Here is a 16,860-nt window from a genome sequence, read left to right as displayed (position 1 = left end):
CCCGTAAGACCTTTGTTCATTTTCCGAACACAAACTAAGATATTTTTGACGAAATCCGAGAGCTTTCTGTGACTGCACAGACTGCAACGCTATTAACACTTTCAAGGCCCAAGGTAGTAAAGACATTTTTAAAATAGTCCATGCGACTATAGTGTTCATAATATGTTCAACCTTAATGTTATGAAGCGACCAGAATACTTTTTGAGCGCAAAAACAAACAAACAATGGAAATAATGACTTTATTCAACAATTTCGTCCCCTACACTGTTCAAATTGTAACCACGTCAGAACGCCAGCTCTGTTGGAGTTGCGTCTAAGGAGGAGTCAGAGAGCTTACAGATTTCATTAAAAATATCTTAATTTGTGTTCCAAATATGAACGAAGGTCTTACGGGTTTGAAATGGCATGAGGGTGAGTAATTAATGACAGAATTTATTTTTTTCTGGTGAACTAACGCTTTAATATTTAAATAATTAAAACAATTTTTTGCATATTCACAGTTCTCTGAGTTCTTCAGTTTCTCTAATGTCAGTTACTCGTCATATGACATGCAGGTAAACAAAATATTTGATCTTTTTATTAAGTGTTTTGATTTTACTTTCAAAATTATTTATTTATTGTAATTTTTTATGAATACCAGTTTGGGAAACCCTGCTTTACAGTGCATCCAGAAAGGATTTTCCACATTTTGTTATGTTACAGCCTAATTCCAAAATTGATTAAATTCATGTATTTTTTCCTTAATTTTACAAACAATACCCCATAATAACAACGTGAAAAAAGTTAGTTTGAAATCTTTACAAATGTATTTTAATAATAATAATAATATAAATATTATATATATTTGAGGCAACGCGGGGGAGAGGATGCTGGCGTTGTCTGTTCGCCGCTTCTCCACCCATAAATCATGTTACTGTACTATTAGATTTAGATTTTATTTTATTATGTTTGTGACTAGTCTAACAGTCAGAGCTACAATTGGGACTGTTGCTGATTGCTGAAAAAAAAAAAAAAAAAAAATTATATATATATATATATATATATATATATATATATATATATATATATATATATATATATATATATATATATATATATATATATATATATATATAAAGAAAATATGTAACTTAAGTATTCTTAGCATTTGTTGAAACACCTTTGGAACCAATACAGCCTCAAATCTTTTTGAGTTTGATGCTACAAGCTTGGCACACCTATTTTTGGGCAGTTTCTCCTATTCTTCTTGCAGGACCTCTAAAGCTCCATCAGGTTGGATGGGGAGTGTCAGTGCACAGCCATTTTCAGATCTCTCCAGAAATGTTCAATCGGGTCCAAGACTGGCTTTGGCTGGGTCACTCAGGGACATTCACAGAGTTGGCCCGTAGCCATTCCTTTGTTATCTTGGCTGTGTGTTTAGGGTTGTTGTCCTGTTGGAAGCTGAATCTTCACCCCAGTCAGAGGTCCAGGGCACTCTGGAGCAGGTTTTCATCAACAATGTCTCTGTACATTGCTGCATTCGCCTTTCCCTCTATCCTGACTAGTTTCCTAGTTCCTGTCGCTGAAATATATCCCCACAGCATGATGCTGCCACCACCATGCTTCACTGTAGGGATGGTGTAAGCCAGGTGATGAACGGTACCTGGTTTCCACCAGATATGAAGCTTGCCATTCAGGCCAAAGAGTTCAAACTTTGTTTCATCAGACCAGAGAATTTTGTTTCTCATGGTCTAAGAGTCCTTTAGATGCCTTTTGGTAAACTCCAGGCAGGCTGTCATGTGCCGTCTGGCCACTCTACCATACAGACCTGATTGCTGGAGTGATGCAGAGATGGTTGTTCTTCTGGAAGGTTCTCCTCTCTCCACAGAGAAACACTGGAGCTATGTCAGTGACCATTGGGTGCTTGGTCACCTCCCTGACTAAGGCCCTTCTCCCCTGATTGCTCAGTTTGTCCAGGCGGACAGCTCTAATCCTGGTGGTTCCAAACTTCTTTGGACTTACATGGCTTGGTTTGTGCTCTGACTTGCACTATTAACTGTGGGACCTTATATAGACAGGTGTGTGTCTTTCCAAATCATGTTTAATCAACTGAATTTACCACAGGTGGATTCCAATCAAGTTGTAGAAACGTCTCAAGGATAATCAGTGGAAACAGGATACACCTAAGCTGAATTGTGAGTGTCATGGCAAAGGCTTTGAATACTTATGTACATGTCATTTTTTTCATTTTTTACTTTTTAATACATTTGCAAAAATTTCATACAAACTTATTTCACATTGTCATTATAGGGTATTGTTTCTAGAATTGAGGTAAAACTATTTTCAATTAAGTGAAGTGCAGTGAATACTTTCTGGATGCACTGTATATTAATGTTACATTTAATAGAATTAAATCTTCTGTAGAGTTTGTAGATACTTGAGCATATGGTGTCATTTTTTTAAAATTAATTTAGTTGTGCAAATGTATGTTTTTAAAACTGTGACAAATCATCAAAATTGTCCTCAGACTTAATTATGCACTAAAGCAAACAAGGCTAGTACCTGAGCTAATTTCTCTCTCACACACACACACACACAAACACACTCACACATGCACGCACAGGTGCTCACGTTCTCTTAGAGCAAGGGGTTTTTATGAAAGCAAACTCCCCTGCCTGTTTACCACATACTAGGATAGGGCTGAGGGAATGAGGAAGACAATAGTGATGGTGAAGATGAAGAGGAAAGTGGTGTGATTTGCCATTCTTCTGACTGACAGCTTTTATGAACAAGTCTACAACAGTAGGCAGAGCATTCCCCTGCTAGTGCAGTCATGCTTCCCAATGGAGGACAAACTCCATCCTATTTTGGATAAACAGCCCACAGCAGGAGGGAGTTTGAAAGGCAACAGTAAAAAGAAAAGAGCACAGCGTATAAAAGCAAAAAATAAATTATGGTCTGATGCTACCCTTACCACTTCTATAATATTATTAAAATCACTTACGACATGACTAGTAAATAACTGCGCAATAAAAATGCACATTACAACTAAAGTCCAAAATGAATTATTCAAGTGTCCAACTGCTTTTGCGACTACGGTATTTAAAAATCATTGAAAAAGTGCACCTGCCAAAGCTCAAAAATAACTATTTGCCACCCCTGCCAATGGCAGATAAAACCTACAGGCCAATAAATATGCCTTAAATTATATTATTATAAATTATAATATTTTAAATTATAATTATAATTAAATTATATTATTATTTTTTTAAAATCCCCTGCCGACAAGTACGAACCCAGACAATAACTACAAATCAATACCATCAGAACACATGTGATATCAGCTGACACAATCATAATCCATAATGTATGAATCCTTTTTGCTTTAGTACTGGGAAGCAACAATGACCACAGAGGAACCTGCACTGCCAAGCACACAGAAGTCATGAGACAATTCATGACTGAAAGTAGAACATTGCCTAAGTCCACTTCTCTGAATTGGTAGATCAAGTGGTCGTGATCAGGGGACGCTGGGTAAAGGGGCAGGTGAAGCGCAGTCAGAGCAGATCAAGAAATGATCGGCCAGAGCAGAGAACAGCCACGCATCCAGCTAAAGCATGCAACAGCTGCCTGACATGTTCATTCAGAAGCACAGCACATGGCAGCTCATGCAACACTCACTACTGAGAAAAAGCATTAGTTTATATGTGTGAGTCTTTGTATATGTAAAATTTGCTGTGTAAGGACTAGAAGATGTACATAAATTATTCTTTTTACAATTTTTTTTATGTATTTGTAATCACTCTTGAAAAAAATCAATGAGCAAAAATTTATTGTGAATATGTATGGAATACAAATTTTCAACATGTATTAAAAGGAAAGGTTCACCTAACTTTAAAGTGTAATTTATTTTCCCTTATGTTGTTCAAAACCTTTATGAATTTCCTAAAATCTTCTTTTGCATTCCATGGAATAAATAAATAAAATAAATAAAAATCTACTGTCTTGGTGGAAGCACTGAACGATGCGAGTGACACTCAGGATAGTAGAAGGAACTAGAGGTTAGATCGGGCTCAAAAAATCAAGATCGACCCAACCCGAGCCCGTGCACGCTGTGTCCGAGCCCGGCCCGGCCCGGCCCGACACATTAACTGTAATTATGAGCCCAAGCCCAATTTAAACCCGACCATGAGAATGAGCCTGTAATGAGCAAAGCGCAGCAAAGCGGACTGGTGAGACTCATGTTTTCTGCACAGCGACTGTACAGCTGAATTAATTTTTGTTGCAGTATTGTCCTGTTTAACACTTTGAAGCTGCTTTGAAACAATCGTCATTGTAAAAGCGCGATATAAATAAAGTTGACTTGACTCCGCTCAATAATCTGCAGGTGCGCGCTCATGAACCGCTCACCGGTAAACTGATGTTTGCTCAAATCCAGCTCAGACATTTATCTGTAGCTTACTTTGTTGTAGCCATTAAACAGTGTGTTTTTTCCTTAATATTTATGTTTAAATATTATAATATTATTTTTACATTTTATCTGATTATGATAAGTGAAAAGATGCGAGTGGGTCAGAAATGATTTTGGTGGTTATTTAGTTTAATATTAAGTTTTGTTTAGTAGAAAGCATTTGTTTAAATTGTATCTTAATTTTAAAAAAGGTTTCTTCGGCCAATTGCCTGGATTTAATAAATAAAAAGCAAATACCAGACTATAATCGTGACAAAGTCGTGGGAGTGATCGCTTTCATTGCTCATGAACTGGAGCGCGCGTCTCATAAATAAACCGAAACTCAGCAGGCTACTTGCCTCATAGACATGAGAAATATGCGTATAGAAAGCTTGAAATGTCCGCTTTTAAACGAAAAGATTCGAAGATATTTAATTAAGCAAAGTGCAGTGTTCACGCGAGCAGCTCTTAGCACAGAGCGTTTCTGTTTAGAATGCTGCGCTCCATCACTGCACGAGCTGTGAGTTTAACACGCATTTTTACACTAATCCTGACTTGTGCAACTTTGTAGCCTACACATTTGTTTCTTAGTTGCTGTATTAGTTCTTACTTTGTTAAAAATATATATAATTTCTGATTATAGCATGGCTTTCTGCCCACCCAATTAGACTAGTAAAGTAGGCTAATGATTAAAAAAACAAACGCTCGATCAAGGGGAAATCTCGACCCGACCCGTTCGGGGCTCGGGCTCGGGCAGAGAATCTAAACTCTAGAAGGAACCGTCACTTGCCCGATCAGGCCAGTGCTACATCGTCACGAAAGTTTATCATTTGCCAGCTTCATCAATTTAAATATTCGAGCGCAAGAAGACGCGAAAGAGAACTCAATTCAGTAATCGCTGTTTGAGAAGTTTTGTGCATGCAGCACACGGTTTGATCCAAACCGTGCCCAGAAAGATCGGGATTTCACTTGTACGGACATATTTACATCAAATAAAACACTGCAGAAGATTTAGCTTCAGCAGAAGAAACACTGCAGAAAGATTTTTAAAACGTCTTTTAACTTGAGCACCATGTTTTTAGAATGAAGAGTCATGTGCGAGATGCTGCAAGAAACGCAAGCGCAATGGTTAAAGACTTCATTAGCATGTGTTTCCATTGATAAACAATGCAAAAGTATATTAGATCTGTGCATTAGGTCTTAAAGCAACAGCAGCCTTATATTCCTGCTGCTGCCTGTTTTAACGTTAATCAAATAAGTAAGGTGTAAAAAAAAACACTCATAGCTCTTGACTGAAAAGCTTTTGTAACTTTAGTAAGGATTAAAGATACTAGCCACCAAGGCACTTCACCGAGAACTAAATTGTCCCCTAGAGCCATTTTCCTGATTGCATTCGCACCAGCAGTAGGATCTCTGAAGTGACATAGGCTGAGAGACAGCAACGTCATTCAAGCATGACATTCAACAACGTCAACAACTGGAGGACGGAGGACAGCATGATCAGAGCTATGTTTTTGTTCTATGTTGTGACATCGTGATAACGGAGATGAAGACGCAGGGCTCGACAAAAAAAAAATTCTACTGGCACATTTAAGACCGTGTTAAGACTAATTTTGACTTGCCCTGCAAAATTTTGTATTATCCTCACCACAAAAAGAAACTAAATAAAATATGTCTAATTTTTGACCCATGTAACCTTAATAAATAAGCTTTCGACAAATAATATGGGTTTGGAAAACATAAGGGTGAGTAAATAAATTACAGATTTTTTATTACTGGGTAAACTATCACTTTAAGCATTATCACTGTATTATTTACTAAAAATATTTAAAATGCAATACTACATAGAACTTGAAAATATGTATTCAATCATTAGAAGTGTGTAAATGCTGAGCTGCCAGGGGCTGCGTATAAGTGTGTGTGTGCGCATGTGCGTGAGTGTGTGTAAAGCAGGATTGAGGGTAGGTAGTACCTGCAGTGAAACTATTCCAGTCTAGCAGTTTGTATGATCTGGTGTTACCCAAGGCTGAGCCAAATCGCCACATTAGTAGATCGGTTAAAGGAGTGGAGAGAAAAAGAGAGAAAGAGAGAGAGAGAGAGAGAGAGAGAGTAGAAAAGAAAAAGAAAACCAAACACTAACTACAAACAAGAACACAACACTGGACAACACCACTCCACAGGAACTGCAAAGTCAGACGAGAGTTATCTGAAAGGGTGACCACGAGAATGAGAGCAAGAGAGAAGAGATGGACAGAGGAAGAATACAGAGGTCTGAGAGAAAGAGAATAAGGGAAGAAGAGGTGAAGGAGGGGAGAGAGAGAGAGAGAGAGAGAGAGAGAGAGAGAGAGAGAGAGAGAGAGAGAGAGAGAGAGAGAGAGAGAGAGAGAGAGAGAGAGAAAGCATGCAGCAGCACTACGTTAGAGGCTCTAAACCAGCACATCTACAATAAAAACTACATGAGCTGCTCTTTCAACCAAACCATGCTTAAATTAATGCACACACACACACTCACACACACTTTCATACACTGATGTAGATCTAGTTGTAGATGCATTTCCTTTGTATACTGTTAAATGCAAATAATAGGTGTTTGTGTGTGTTTGCAGTCCTCTTTACATTATAATTAAGAAAGTAAAAAAAAAAAAAAAGCCTCTGCACTCTAGAGCTTAATTACAGTTTACTGCCTTTAATTACACTCCATTAACAAAATAACAGCTTTTCTGTGTGATACCTTATTTGGAAACACATCAGCATATACAATGTAAATTAGTAGGTAATGACTCAGCTTGGTTAGCTTGAAGCTTAACACTTTCCCTGCCATTGACAGAAATTTCCGCCTTTCCTTGTTTTCACTATTATGCAGTAGGGATGCTATTGTTTATCTTCTGAAAGAGAACTGAATCTCCTGATCAAAACACAGGTGAAGAAGATGCAGAAATGAGCGATAACTTATGTAAGCAGATCCATATATAAAAGTCATTTTTTTAGGAAGAAAACCCCATTCAATTATTGATAAAAAAAGAAGAATGCATGAAGCTCAAATAAAACCATGTTTAATTTTTTTGTTTAAAAGCAGAGGCTCTGTTATTTCTCTTCTTGTTCTGTCTTTTCCCTTTCATTCTCAGATATTCATACAACAAAATATTCTGGGGGCCATGAAAATTGTGAAAATAATGGCAAATTTTTTTTACACTGGTTGGGAAAGAGTTAAATGCATGCAATTAGAGTTTTAAACAAATGCAATTAGAGATCACTGGGCAGCTTCACAAAAGGTGACAACAGTTATGAGTCATGAGCCGCGTTTCCACCGCAGGGACTTTCCCCAGGTACTAGGGACTTTGGGGTAGAGGGCTGCATTGAGATTGAGTTCCGCCGGGTCCCGCGGGACCCAACGCAAATCTCGAGGGAGCGGGAGGTTTGAATTTTGCTGCGGACGGGAATGGGCGGCTAAAAAAACACCGCGGGATAGGGAGGTTGCCTAGCGCCATGATGGAGATGTCAATAGATGATGTAGAAAAGAACCTCCAACGAGGTATTTACAGCACAAAAGCTAAGCAAGGAAAGTCTGACATTTGGAGAAGTTTCTCAATTGTTTGTGATAAAGATGGAAAGGAGCAGGACTTTGTTTATTGTGACAAATGTGCAAAAATACTCATCTACAATGGGCACAAATCCGGCACGTCTGGGTTGAGGCGACTAGGGGTGTCCATGGTTAACCGATTAACCGTTAAAATTGCGTAACCGAGTGAAACATTTTGCTCGGTTAAGTGGCGTCAATGACGTGCTTTGAATTTAGTTGTAATATATTTTTGCACCAATAGAGACCGCCAGAGCGCTCCCAGACATTTGTATACACAAGAAGAAGTCATGACCAGCTTAGTTTCTAAGCGGGCAAAGAAAAGTAGAGCGTGGTGGGAGCACTTTAAAATTGAGAGTGACGGGGCAAAATGTAAGTACTGCAATGCCGTGCTTACCGCATTTTTCAGGCTATAAGTCGCTCCGGAGTATAAGTCGCATCAGTCAAAAAAATGCGTCATGAAGAGGAAAATAACAAGTCGCACTGGACTATAAGTCGCATTGGGGCAGAAGCAGAGTGGGAGCCGTGCGCGCTGTGCATAACGGATCAGAAGAAAGAAAGTTTGAAGTGAGAAACTTGTGAGGGACTAGCGAAAAGCAGACGTTACTTTAACTGTAATGAAGAAAACAAAAGAAGCTAATCGCGGACTGAAAGCAAGATGGCTAGAGCTGAAGGAACGAGTCCACAGATGCTTGAACTCTGCCGGGAGAGGCTCAGCCGCACGAGTCAAACGCTGTGGGAATCATTCTCGGCTGCATATTTTACTACATGCCCTAATCATGCAGGCGCCCTCGCGGCCACTCGCATTGCTCGTAAACTGGAGCGCATCTCATCATAAGGGCATCGGTTAACGGTTAATGAAAAACTTGAAAACGTGCAGCCCCAGAGACGACACACCTGCTCTGTTCTCCCCGGTCAAAGTTTCATGTAGCCTAGTTTATCATTTGTATATGTATATTATATATATATATATATATATATATATATATATATATATATATATATATTTTTTTTTTTTTTTTTATTTTTTTTTTGCAAAGCAGTCTATTTTTATGTGCAAAGTTTTTGAAGGTATTGTGTGTTTTGTCTTTTTTTTTTAACATGCAGGCCAGGGAAACGAAACAAACAACCCCATGAATCTCTTTAATAATATCAATACAAATAGGCCTACGTGGTTTTTTTTCCTGCAGGATGGGAGAAGACACAAAATCAATGCATCTCTATTATTGTGCGGGAATAAATACTCAGCGTTTTGCGGGTGCGGACTTATGCCCCGTTTCCACCACAGGAACTTTACCCAGGAACTAGGAACTTTGGGTGGTACTTCGTGTGTTTAGACCGCAGGAACCAGGGTATAAATGAAGTTCCGGGTAAATATTTCCCCCTCCAAACGGCCCTGCTGGCGAGGTAGTACTTTTTCAAAGTTCAGGAACTTTCGAGGGCGGGACTTGGGCGCTGAACATGCTGATTGGTTGAGCTCACGCAGCATTTTTAAGTTCAACAGGCATTTTTAAAAGTCTTTTGCGAGGTTCGTTCTGCGTTCAATAAATATATCAGTCTTGCTCTCTGTCTGGTGGCGCGCGGTCGTCTCAGCCATCTCACGTTCAATGTCCGTAATAGCTGATAATAATATATTGTCATTTTAAATCTAGCTTTACAAGCTTTCTGAATATGCTGCATGCTGCTGAATCTGCATATTAGTGCTCTTTTCTGTCGTTGTTAATTACCTCGTAAACCTATACATAACCAGCAAAAGCAGCACAGCTTGAATCTCTTCCATACTCGTTATTAATTTGTTTTCACCATGTAAACGACCTGACCGATTACTTTTAAGTGTGTGTCCTTACATGACGTGACGGCGCGCGCCGCGCTCATGTTGACAAGAGAGGAAAGTACATTTTTCTGAGGGGTAAACTTTTTATTTCGTGAGTTATGAAGATAATGTTGGAGTAATGACACAACGTATATTGCCCCGGGCAGTTTTTACTTTAACTGCGCCTGACAGAAGATTTTTTTCTCTGGGATGATTATTACACTTTACAACAAATAGATATAAATAATACTGTATTAGTCCTGGTGGCCGTTAAGAGTTGCTATGGCTACAGTAAACACATTCAGCTGCTGGAGAAAACAACAGCGGCGACATTTTTGATGCGGCAGACAAACTGCATGTGACAAAATGATTGCGATTGAAAGTCATCACATGTAAACATCAGATCGGTTTAGATAACGTCTCATGTAAACAGTCCTTTCAATCGGTACACTTAAAAATGATTACATGTCCTTCACTGATTTGGAGGAGCAGTCGCGTGCAGTCCTATCACCGGACTAATTTGCCTAATCTTCTCGGAACTTTATCGCGGTCGAAACGCAGACAGCTGCAGGTCTGGGGGGGAGAAAAGTTCCTGTAAAAAAGTTCCTGGTACAAATTGTTCCGGGTAATTTTGGTGGAAACGGGGCTATACATATTGCGGGAGTGTAACACATACGTTGCCGGTGCGGGGGGTAATGGTCAGAAATTCGGCGGGAGCAGGATGAAGAAAACAGTCCCGCGCAGGGCTCTACTTTGGGGCGCTACTCGTGTGTTTCGACCGCAGGGAACAGAGTCTAAATTAAGCTCTATGTAAATATTTCCACCTCAAAACAGCCCTGCTTGGGAGGTAGTATTTTTCAAAGTTCAGGAACTTTCGGGGGTGGGACTTGGGCGCTGAACATGCTGATTGGTTGAGTTCCCGCAGCATTTTGATTGGTCGACTCAATGCAGCATTTTATTTTAAGCACTATTTTTAAAAGTCTGTTGTGGTGCGTGCAGTAAGAGTTGATTGCTTTTCGGATCAATAATGAAGTTTAAAAAATATGACAGGCCGACGACGAGGTTCAGTATTTATTACATTTATTTGTAAAGGATTAAATCCAGTGGGAACTGTAAAGTCAACGCACGCAGTCCTACATCACTGCACTAATCTTCGGGGTACTTTAGACCGCGATGGAAATGTAGACAGCAGCAGGTGTGAGGACAAAAAAAGAAGGAAAAAAAAAAGTTGTGACAAATTGTTCTGGGTAATTTTGGTGGAAACGAGGCTAATACTGAGGATAGTGTGTTAGGATGGGCAAGGAATAAGAATTATGTAATAAAAATAAAATGATGGGTCGATAAAATGGAAATATATAAGAATCAGGCAAAAGGGATGTAAAAATTCACCTTAACAAGAATTCAAATTTTTTTATGCAATGCACAGGGCTCTAGACTCATTCTTCTCACTGGTCGCTCTGGTGCGACTAACTTTCTCAGTTGGACTTACAATTTGGTCGCAACCTTTTTTTTATATTAAACATAATGACCTTGCATGTTGATGAATCGTTCTCCTGAATTATATATGCTGGTTTGGCATTGATGTAAAGATTGACGTGACTGAAGCTTGATATTTGCTAAATATTTTTATCTGAACATTGCTTTCAACAAGCATAAATTTAAAAGAAAACATTACTAAATATAGGACACACTGCAGCTACAATAGCACTGTATGACTTTTATTTAGGTTTTCCTTTTTTATTCAAAATATTCCCTAACTTCCTGACTGTCATCAACTACCTGATATTCCGATTCTCAAAAATACATGAAAGTATTTTTGCTATACATTTTTTTGCTACTACTTGTTTATTTAAATATGTGAAATGTAAAATAAACCTTATTTGGTTGAAAAAACTGAACAGTTGTCATCAACTGTGTCCATCTGGCTCAGCGGCAGCCAAATGTGACCCACCAATTATCCCACCAATGCGACCGTGTGAAATTTTTACCCGCACATTATCAAAAAAGTATTGGATTTGCTACCGTTTTGGTCGCAGTCTAGAGCCCTGAACGCTCAATGAATAAAAAAGTATTATTTTGGTCTAATTTATAAGTATGCACTGGAGTTGCACTACAAACTCTATGGAAAGACCAACAAATGGTGGTACACCACTGTAAATTAAATTAGCATTTGAGTTTTCTACAGCTGTAATTAAAGTCCCCATGAGAATGCAGAGAAGCTTGCCAGAACCTTCCTATTAAAACATTAGCAATATTTAAAACAAAGCAATATTTAAAATTTTGAATTGCATCAATGCCAATATTTACATCCCCTATAACTCAATGTTAGTACAGATAATAAAAGGGATATGCAGGTTTACAAAAAGTAACTTTTTGTGCATGTGCTAATAAAGTAAAAATGCAATAAGCAAAAATAATGTTTAGGGAAAATGGATGTCTCAAAATCTTCTATAAGCAAAGAAGAATAATAGAGCATCATATGCTGGAACGGGCCTGAATTTCGGCACAGGATTTTATTACATTTATTCACAATAACGTGGGTTAGGCGAGTAAACCAATCCACACTGACTATCAGATCAAATCAGTAATTTTGAGAGATTCAACATTTCAGCATCATCTCTCTCCCACTCACTCTCTCTCCATGTATCTTATGTCAGGCAAGCAGCTTCACATCAGATCATCACGTCTGCACTACAACCGAGCTGCAAGCTACGATACAAGATTTTCCCTGGTATTTCAGGATAGTTGATAGTTGTTACTTATCCACATCACATCTTGCCAATTTAAACATTTAATTGATTTTAAACTTTTCTAATCTGCAAACAATGATTTGACCGGTTATGAATCAGCGCATTGATTCATGATTCGGAATTCTGAATCGATCCGCTGATTCATGACCGTTCGAATCTTTGTTTGCGGATTGAAAACAAATACGGAAGAGAAGACAATGCTGAATAAAGTCATAGTTTTTGTTATTTTTGGACCAAAATGTATTTTCGATGCTTCAAGAGATTCTAACTAACTAACTGATGTCACATATGGACTACTTTGATGATGTTTTTTTTCCTTTTCCGGACTTGGACAGTTTAATACCGTAAATACATTCGGAAAAGAAATGGAGGAAAAGAATGCTCTCGGACTAAATATAAAATATCTAAAACTGTGTTCCGAAGATGAAGGTCTTACGGGTGTGGAACGATATTAGGGTAAATAATTATTGACAGAATTAGTTTTGGGTGAACTCACCCTTCAAGTGAACATAAAGAAAGCATTTAACAGTACATTGCATCTGTGAATTTGAGTGACAGTAAGCTAATAAACTTGCTTCTGTCGATGTCATTAAAGTTAATCAAACAACAAAAGGCAGAGAAAATCCTTAGCTGCTTTTGACTGAATAACTTTTGTAACTTTAATTAAGGAATAATCTTTATTTACTTTTTACAGTTAAGACTATACAGTGTTATTTTACATTATACAATAAGAGTCACCTAAGGGTCACCTAATTCCCCCCAGAAACGAAATTCAGGCTCTGATGGAGAGGACAAACATTAAGGCCAAGAAATGGTGCATGTGATGCAGAACATATACTGTACAAGGAACTAAAATTGTAAATACAACAAAAGCCTTGTGCACAACATGCATACTTTCAAACTGCCTCATGAATACACCTGCTGATTTAGTCTGTGTTCTTACTAGGGCTGGGTACTGACACAAATTTCACAATTAAATTTCGATTCACAAGCTTGTGATTCAATTCTAAACTCCATCTAACTTCAATTTATATAAATGTATTTGGCTACAAAACAGGTAGAAGGAAGTATCTCTCTCAACTAATGATGTGAACTATACAGGGAACCCTGTCAGTCGGTAAACTAATATTAAAGGTTAAAATGATTAACTGATTTGTATACAAACATTTAAATTGCAAATAAGGCAGTTTTTTAATAAAAACCTCATAATGACTTTTTAATTATAAAATTGTTCCTATTCTACTCAAAATCGTTTTTTGAAATGTAAGCATTTAAATGATAAATATTAAAGAATAGGTTAAGTAAATATATAATGAATATGTAATAGTGTATATAATTAGCGTATATACTACCTGACTAACAAACTATGGACATTGAATGTCTTCTCTGAGGAAAATGCAACATTATGACACATACAGTTTGTTGTTTTATAGACGCCTTTCTGCTGCTGAAACACTGAGTGATTACACGAGACATTACAGTGAGTTGCACTGTATCTTTCAACATACCTTCTGTGTTTGCGGCACAGCCACTTCCCTTAAACAGAGGCGGATACGGCAATCTGTCGCGCCACATTAAAGAGCACCAAAGCGGTTTGAATTTTGTAAGAAAACTGACTGAATTTAAAAACCAAGATTTTCTTTTATACACAAAGCATATTGTGATTTATTGGATTGGAGGTGCGCTACAAATAATGTTTAGAGAAGATTTGTTCACTTATAAACTGATAACAGCATAGACTAAAAAGATTGATACTTGGGGATTGAAGCATCAATATTGGCTAATCTATAGAAATCAATATGCTCAACCCAGCCCTAGTACTACAGTTAAGTTTTGTTGTTTGAAATTGTTAACGCATCATATATTTGGTGTGTTGCAGGTGTTTATTTATCTTTGTGCTTGTGTAATACGAGCCATCTTACCTGGGTTGTGGATTCGATCCAGAAGCTTTACTGAGCGTGCACTGACCACACCCCCCAAGTGAAGGAGAAATCCAGGAGGGAAGGAGGTCAACGTGAAGAAAGGGTATTCCTGAAACACACAGAACGGTGATGCAGGGGTCATACAGAATGGACACAGGTGACCCACTGGCATTTTAGCAAATGTCATGAAGACGGGTGACCTTCTGTACGGAGATCTTCACAGAAATCGAAACCTCTGGGTCGTGCCATTATATTGTCAATATTTAGCATATCGCAACACAACACTCATGCAGATACAGAAATTCAGACACTTTAGACTATTTTACTGGTTAACAACTTTGCAGAGTGCAATACATCAGGACTTTGAGTAGATGCAAGTGGTTTAAAAAGTGTTCCTCAGCTTAGATGCACATAAACGCATATGGAGGCCCTTATATTTATTTAAATTACCAGGCAACCAGTCCCTCCAGGATTTTGTGATATTTTTTTTGTAGTGATTTTTGCAATCAAAATGACAGTGGTCAATTCCAGAAATGTGCGAAAAGTTTGCAATGTTTTTTTTATTTATTAGGAAACCACATTTACCATATTATGCATTATGTTAGATGTACAATAGTCATTCATAACAATAATAATCTAATAATTCACTCAAATATATGCTTATTGTTTAAAATCATTCATAATGCTACTGCTCCTCCTTTGTGTGTGTGTGTGTGTGTGTGTGTGTGTGTGTGTGTGTGTGTGTGTGTGTGTGTGTGTGTGTGTGTGTGTGTGTGTGTGTGTGTGTGTGTGTGTGTGTGTGTGTGTGTGTGTGAGAATTTTTTTATAAAAGGTGGTGAGAGGGGGGTAAATTGTTTTAACGACATGGAAATGTGTGTATTCATAACTTTGTATTTGATATTTTGCACAACTGTGAATTTAGTAATTGTCAATTTATAGTATGTTTTATCATCCTACCCATGGACAACGCGTGGAAAATAGCAGCTTGCTAAAACCCGGTGCAATGCATCTCTCCTTGTTACATACAGGGTTAATGTTTAATTGTGCACTGTCCCTGTTCAAATAAAACGTTTTTTTGCTGATTTTGCGTTGTATTCAGCGATCGCGGAAATCGCTAAAAACCTGGAGGGACTGAAATACAAAAAATATTCAAGGAGTCCTGTTTAAAAGCCTGAACAAAATTGTTACCAGCAGTTCATTCTCATCTATATACAAGTGTGAAGACGGAGGCTTCAAGAACTCTGGCTCTTCATTTACATTAATCATAATTTCATTATTTCACAAGACATTTTAACCCTAGACCAAAATCAGAGATAACAGCAAAAGACGTACAGGTAAACATGAGAGCTTCCTAGCACCTGTCAAAGGTTCTAGAACATTCTCCATGTCAGTGGGTGCATTACCACATAACGCCCAAACCAATAGTCACAATACGGATGTGTCATTGGTTTGATAATGAACTCAATAGGACAGTAGAAGAGATGCAGATCTTCCAGCTCAAGGTTCTCAAACAGGGAGGAGTTTGGGAAACAAGAAAAACAAAGATTCTACAACCAGAAACATTCGGCATGCCCTCTCCAGACATACCCCTGTCCTAACAAATGCTTCAGAGGATGATGAAACACCCTGGAATCCAGTGAGAGAGCGATAGGGCGGAGAAACAGAATTCTGATAATTGCCAGTGTTTTGTGCATGACTGTGAATGTATAAATACATGTGAATATATTAGCTTTGTCTTACTCTCTGCTCTAGTGCTGATTGGGTCTGCTGCCTCAGAAGAGCTTTAAGAGGCCCCGCCTCCTTCCCTGCGCTGCCACCACTTCCCATTCCTGTTGGTTGAGAAGAGAGCGAAATTCAGGGGAAATGAAAGATACCAAGCGATACTTCCCTTCTAAACAACCAAATAAATAATGTTACAATGCACTCACAAACATGTACCTTGTCTGTGCCTATGACAGATTACATGCAGAAGAATAATCTCATATAAGTGAAAATTGCATGTTTATATTTTAGTTTTTAGTAATTAACAAATTAACAATTCTAGTTATATTATTCTAAATTTGTGCTATGTAAACAAATTAATCGTTTATATCTGCATGTTCAATTGAAATTACTCATTGCCGCTACATGATACAGATCATTGTAAAGAGAAAGGAAACCGAAAAGAGCCATTTATTTAGCTCTTGCACAGTCGTTAAAGTAGGAAAAGAACATGCATACAGGAATGTGCCAATAGTTGTGGAGCAAATATAACCTTTTTAAAATAGTAACCTAATTTTATATATAAAAGCTTCACCAGAATACCTGAATAAAGAAATTATGTGCATGCAAAAATGAATAATATACACTACCGTTCAAGTTTGGGGTCG

The 16,860-nt window shown here is 38.0% G+C and overlaps 1 protein-coding gene across 11 annotated transcripts in view; it reads right to left on the bottom strand.

Moving 5' to 3' along the window:
- c2cd5 (C2 calcium dependent domain containing 5) overlaps positions 1-16,860 on the bottom strand; it is a 53,221-nt gene that overhangs the window by 24,555 nt on the left and 11,806 nt on the right. For 5 of the 11 annotated variants that reach the window (XM_067420017.1, XM_067420024.1, XM_067420023.1 and 2 more), the window contains 2 exons: positions 16,232-16,320; positions 14,492-14,600 (listed from right to left, as the gene is read on the bottom strand). In XM_067420017.1, coding sequence (XP_067276118.1) covers positions 14,492-14,600; positions 16,232-16,320 — 198 coding nt within the window. Of the gene's footprint in view, positions 1-6,401; positions 6,456-14,491; positions 14,601-16,078; positions 16,118-16,231; positions 16,321-16,860 lie in introns of all 11 variants that reach the window. The other 6 variants (XM_067420014.1, XM_067420015.1, XM_067420018.1 and 3 more) reach the window with 2 other exon arrangements.

This window comes from Pseudorasbora parva, chromosome 16 (assembly GCF_024679245.1).
Source record: "Pseudorasbora parva isolate DD20220531a chromosome 16, ASM2467924v1, whole genome shotgun sequence".
NCBI lineage: Eukaryota > Metazoa > Chordata > Actinopteri > Cypriniformes > Gobionidae > Pseudorasbora > Pseudorasbora parva.
Note: the sequence above shows the minus strand (reverse complement) of the source record. Positions and strands in the feature narration are given on the sequence as shown.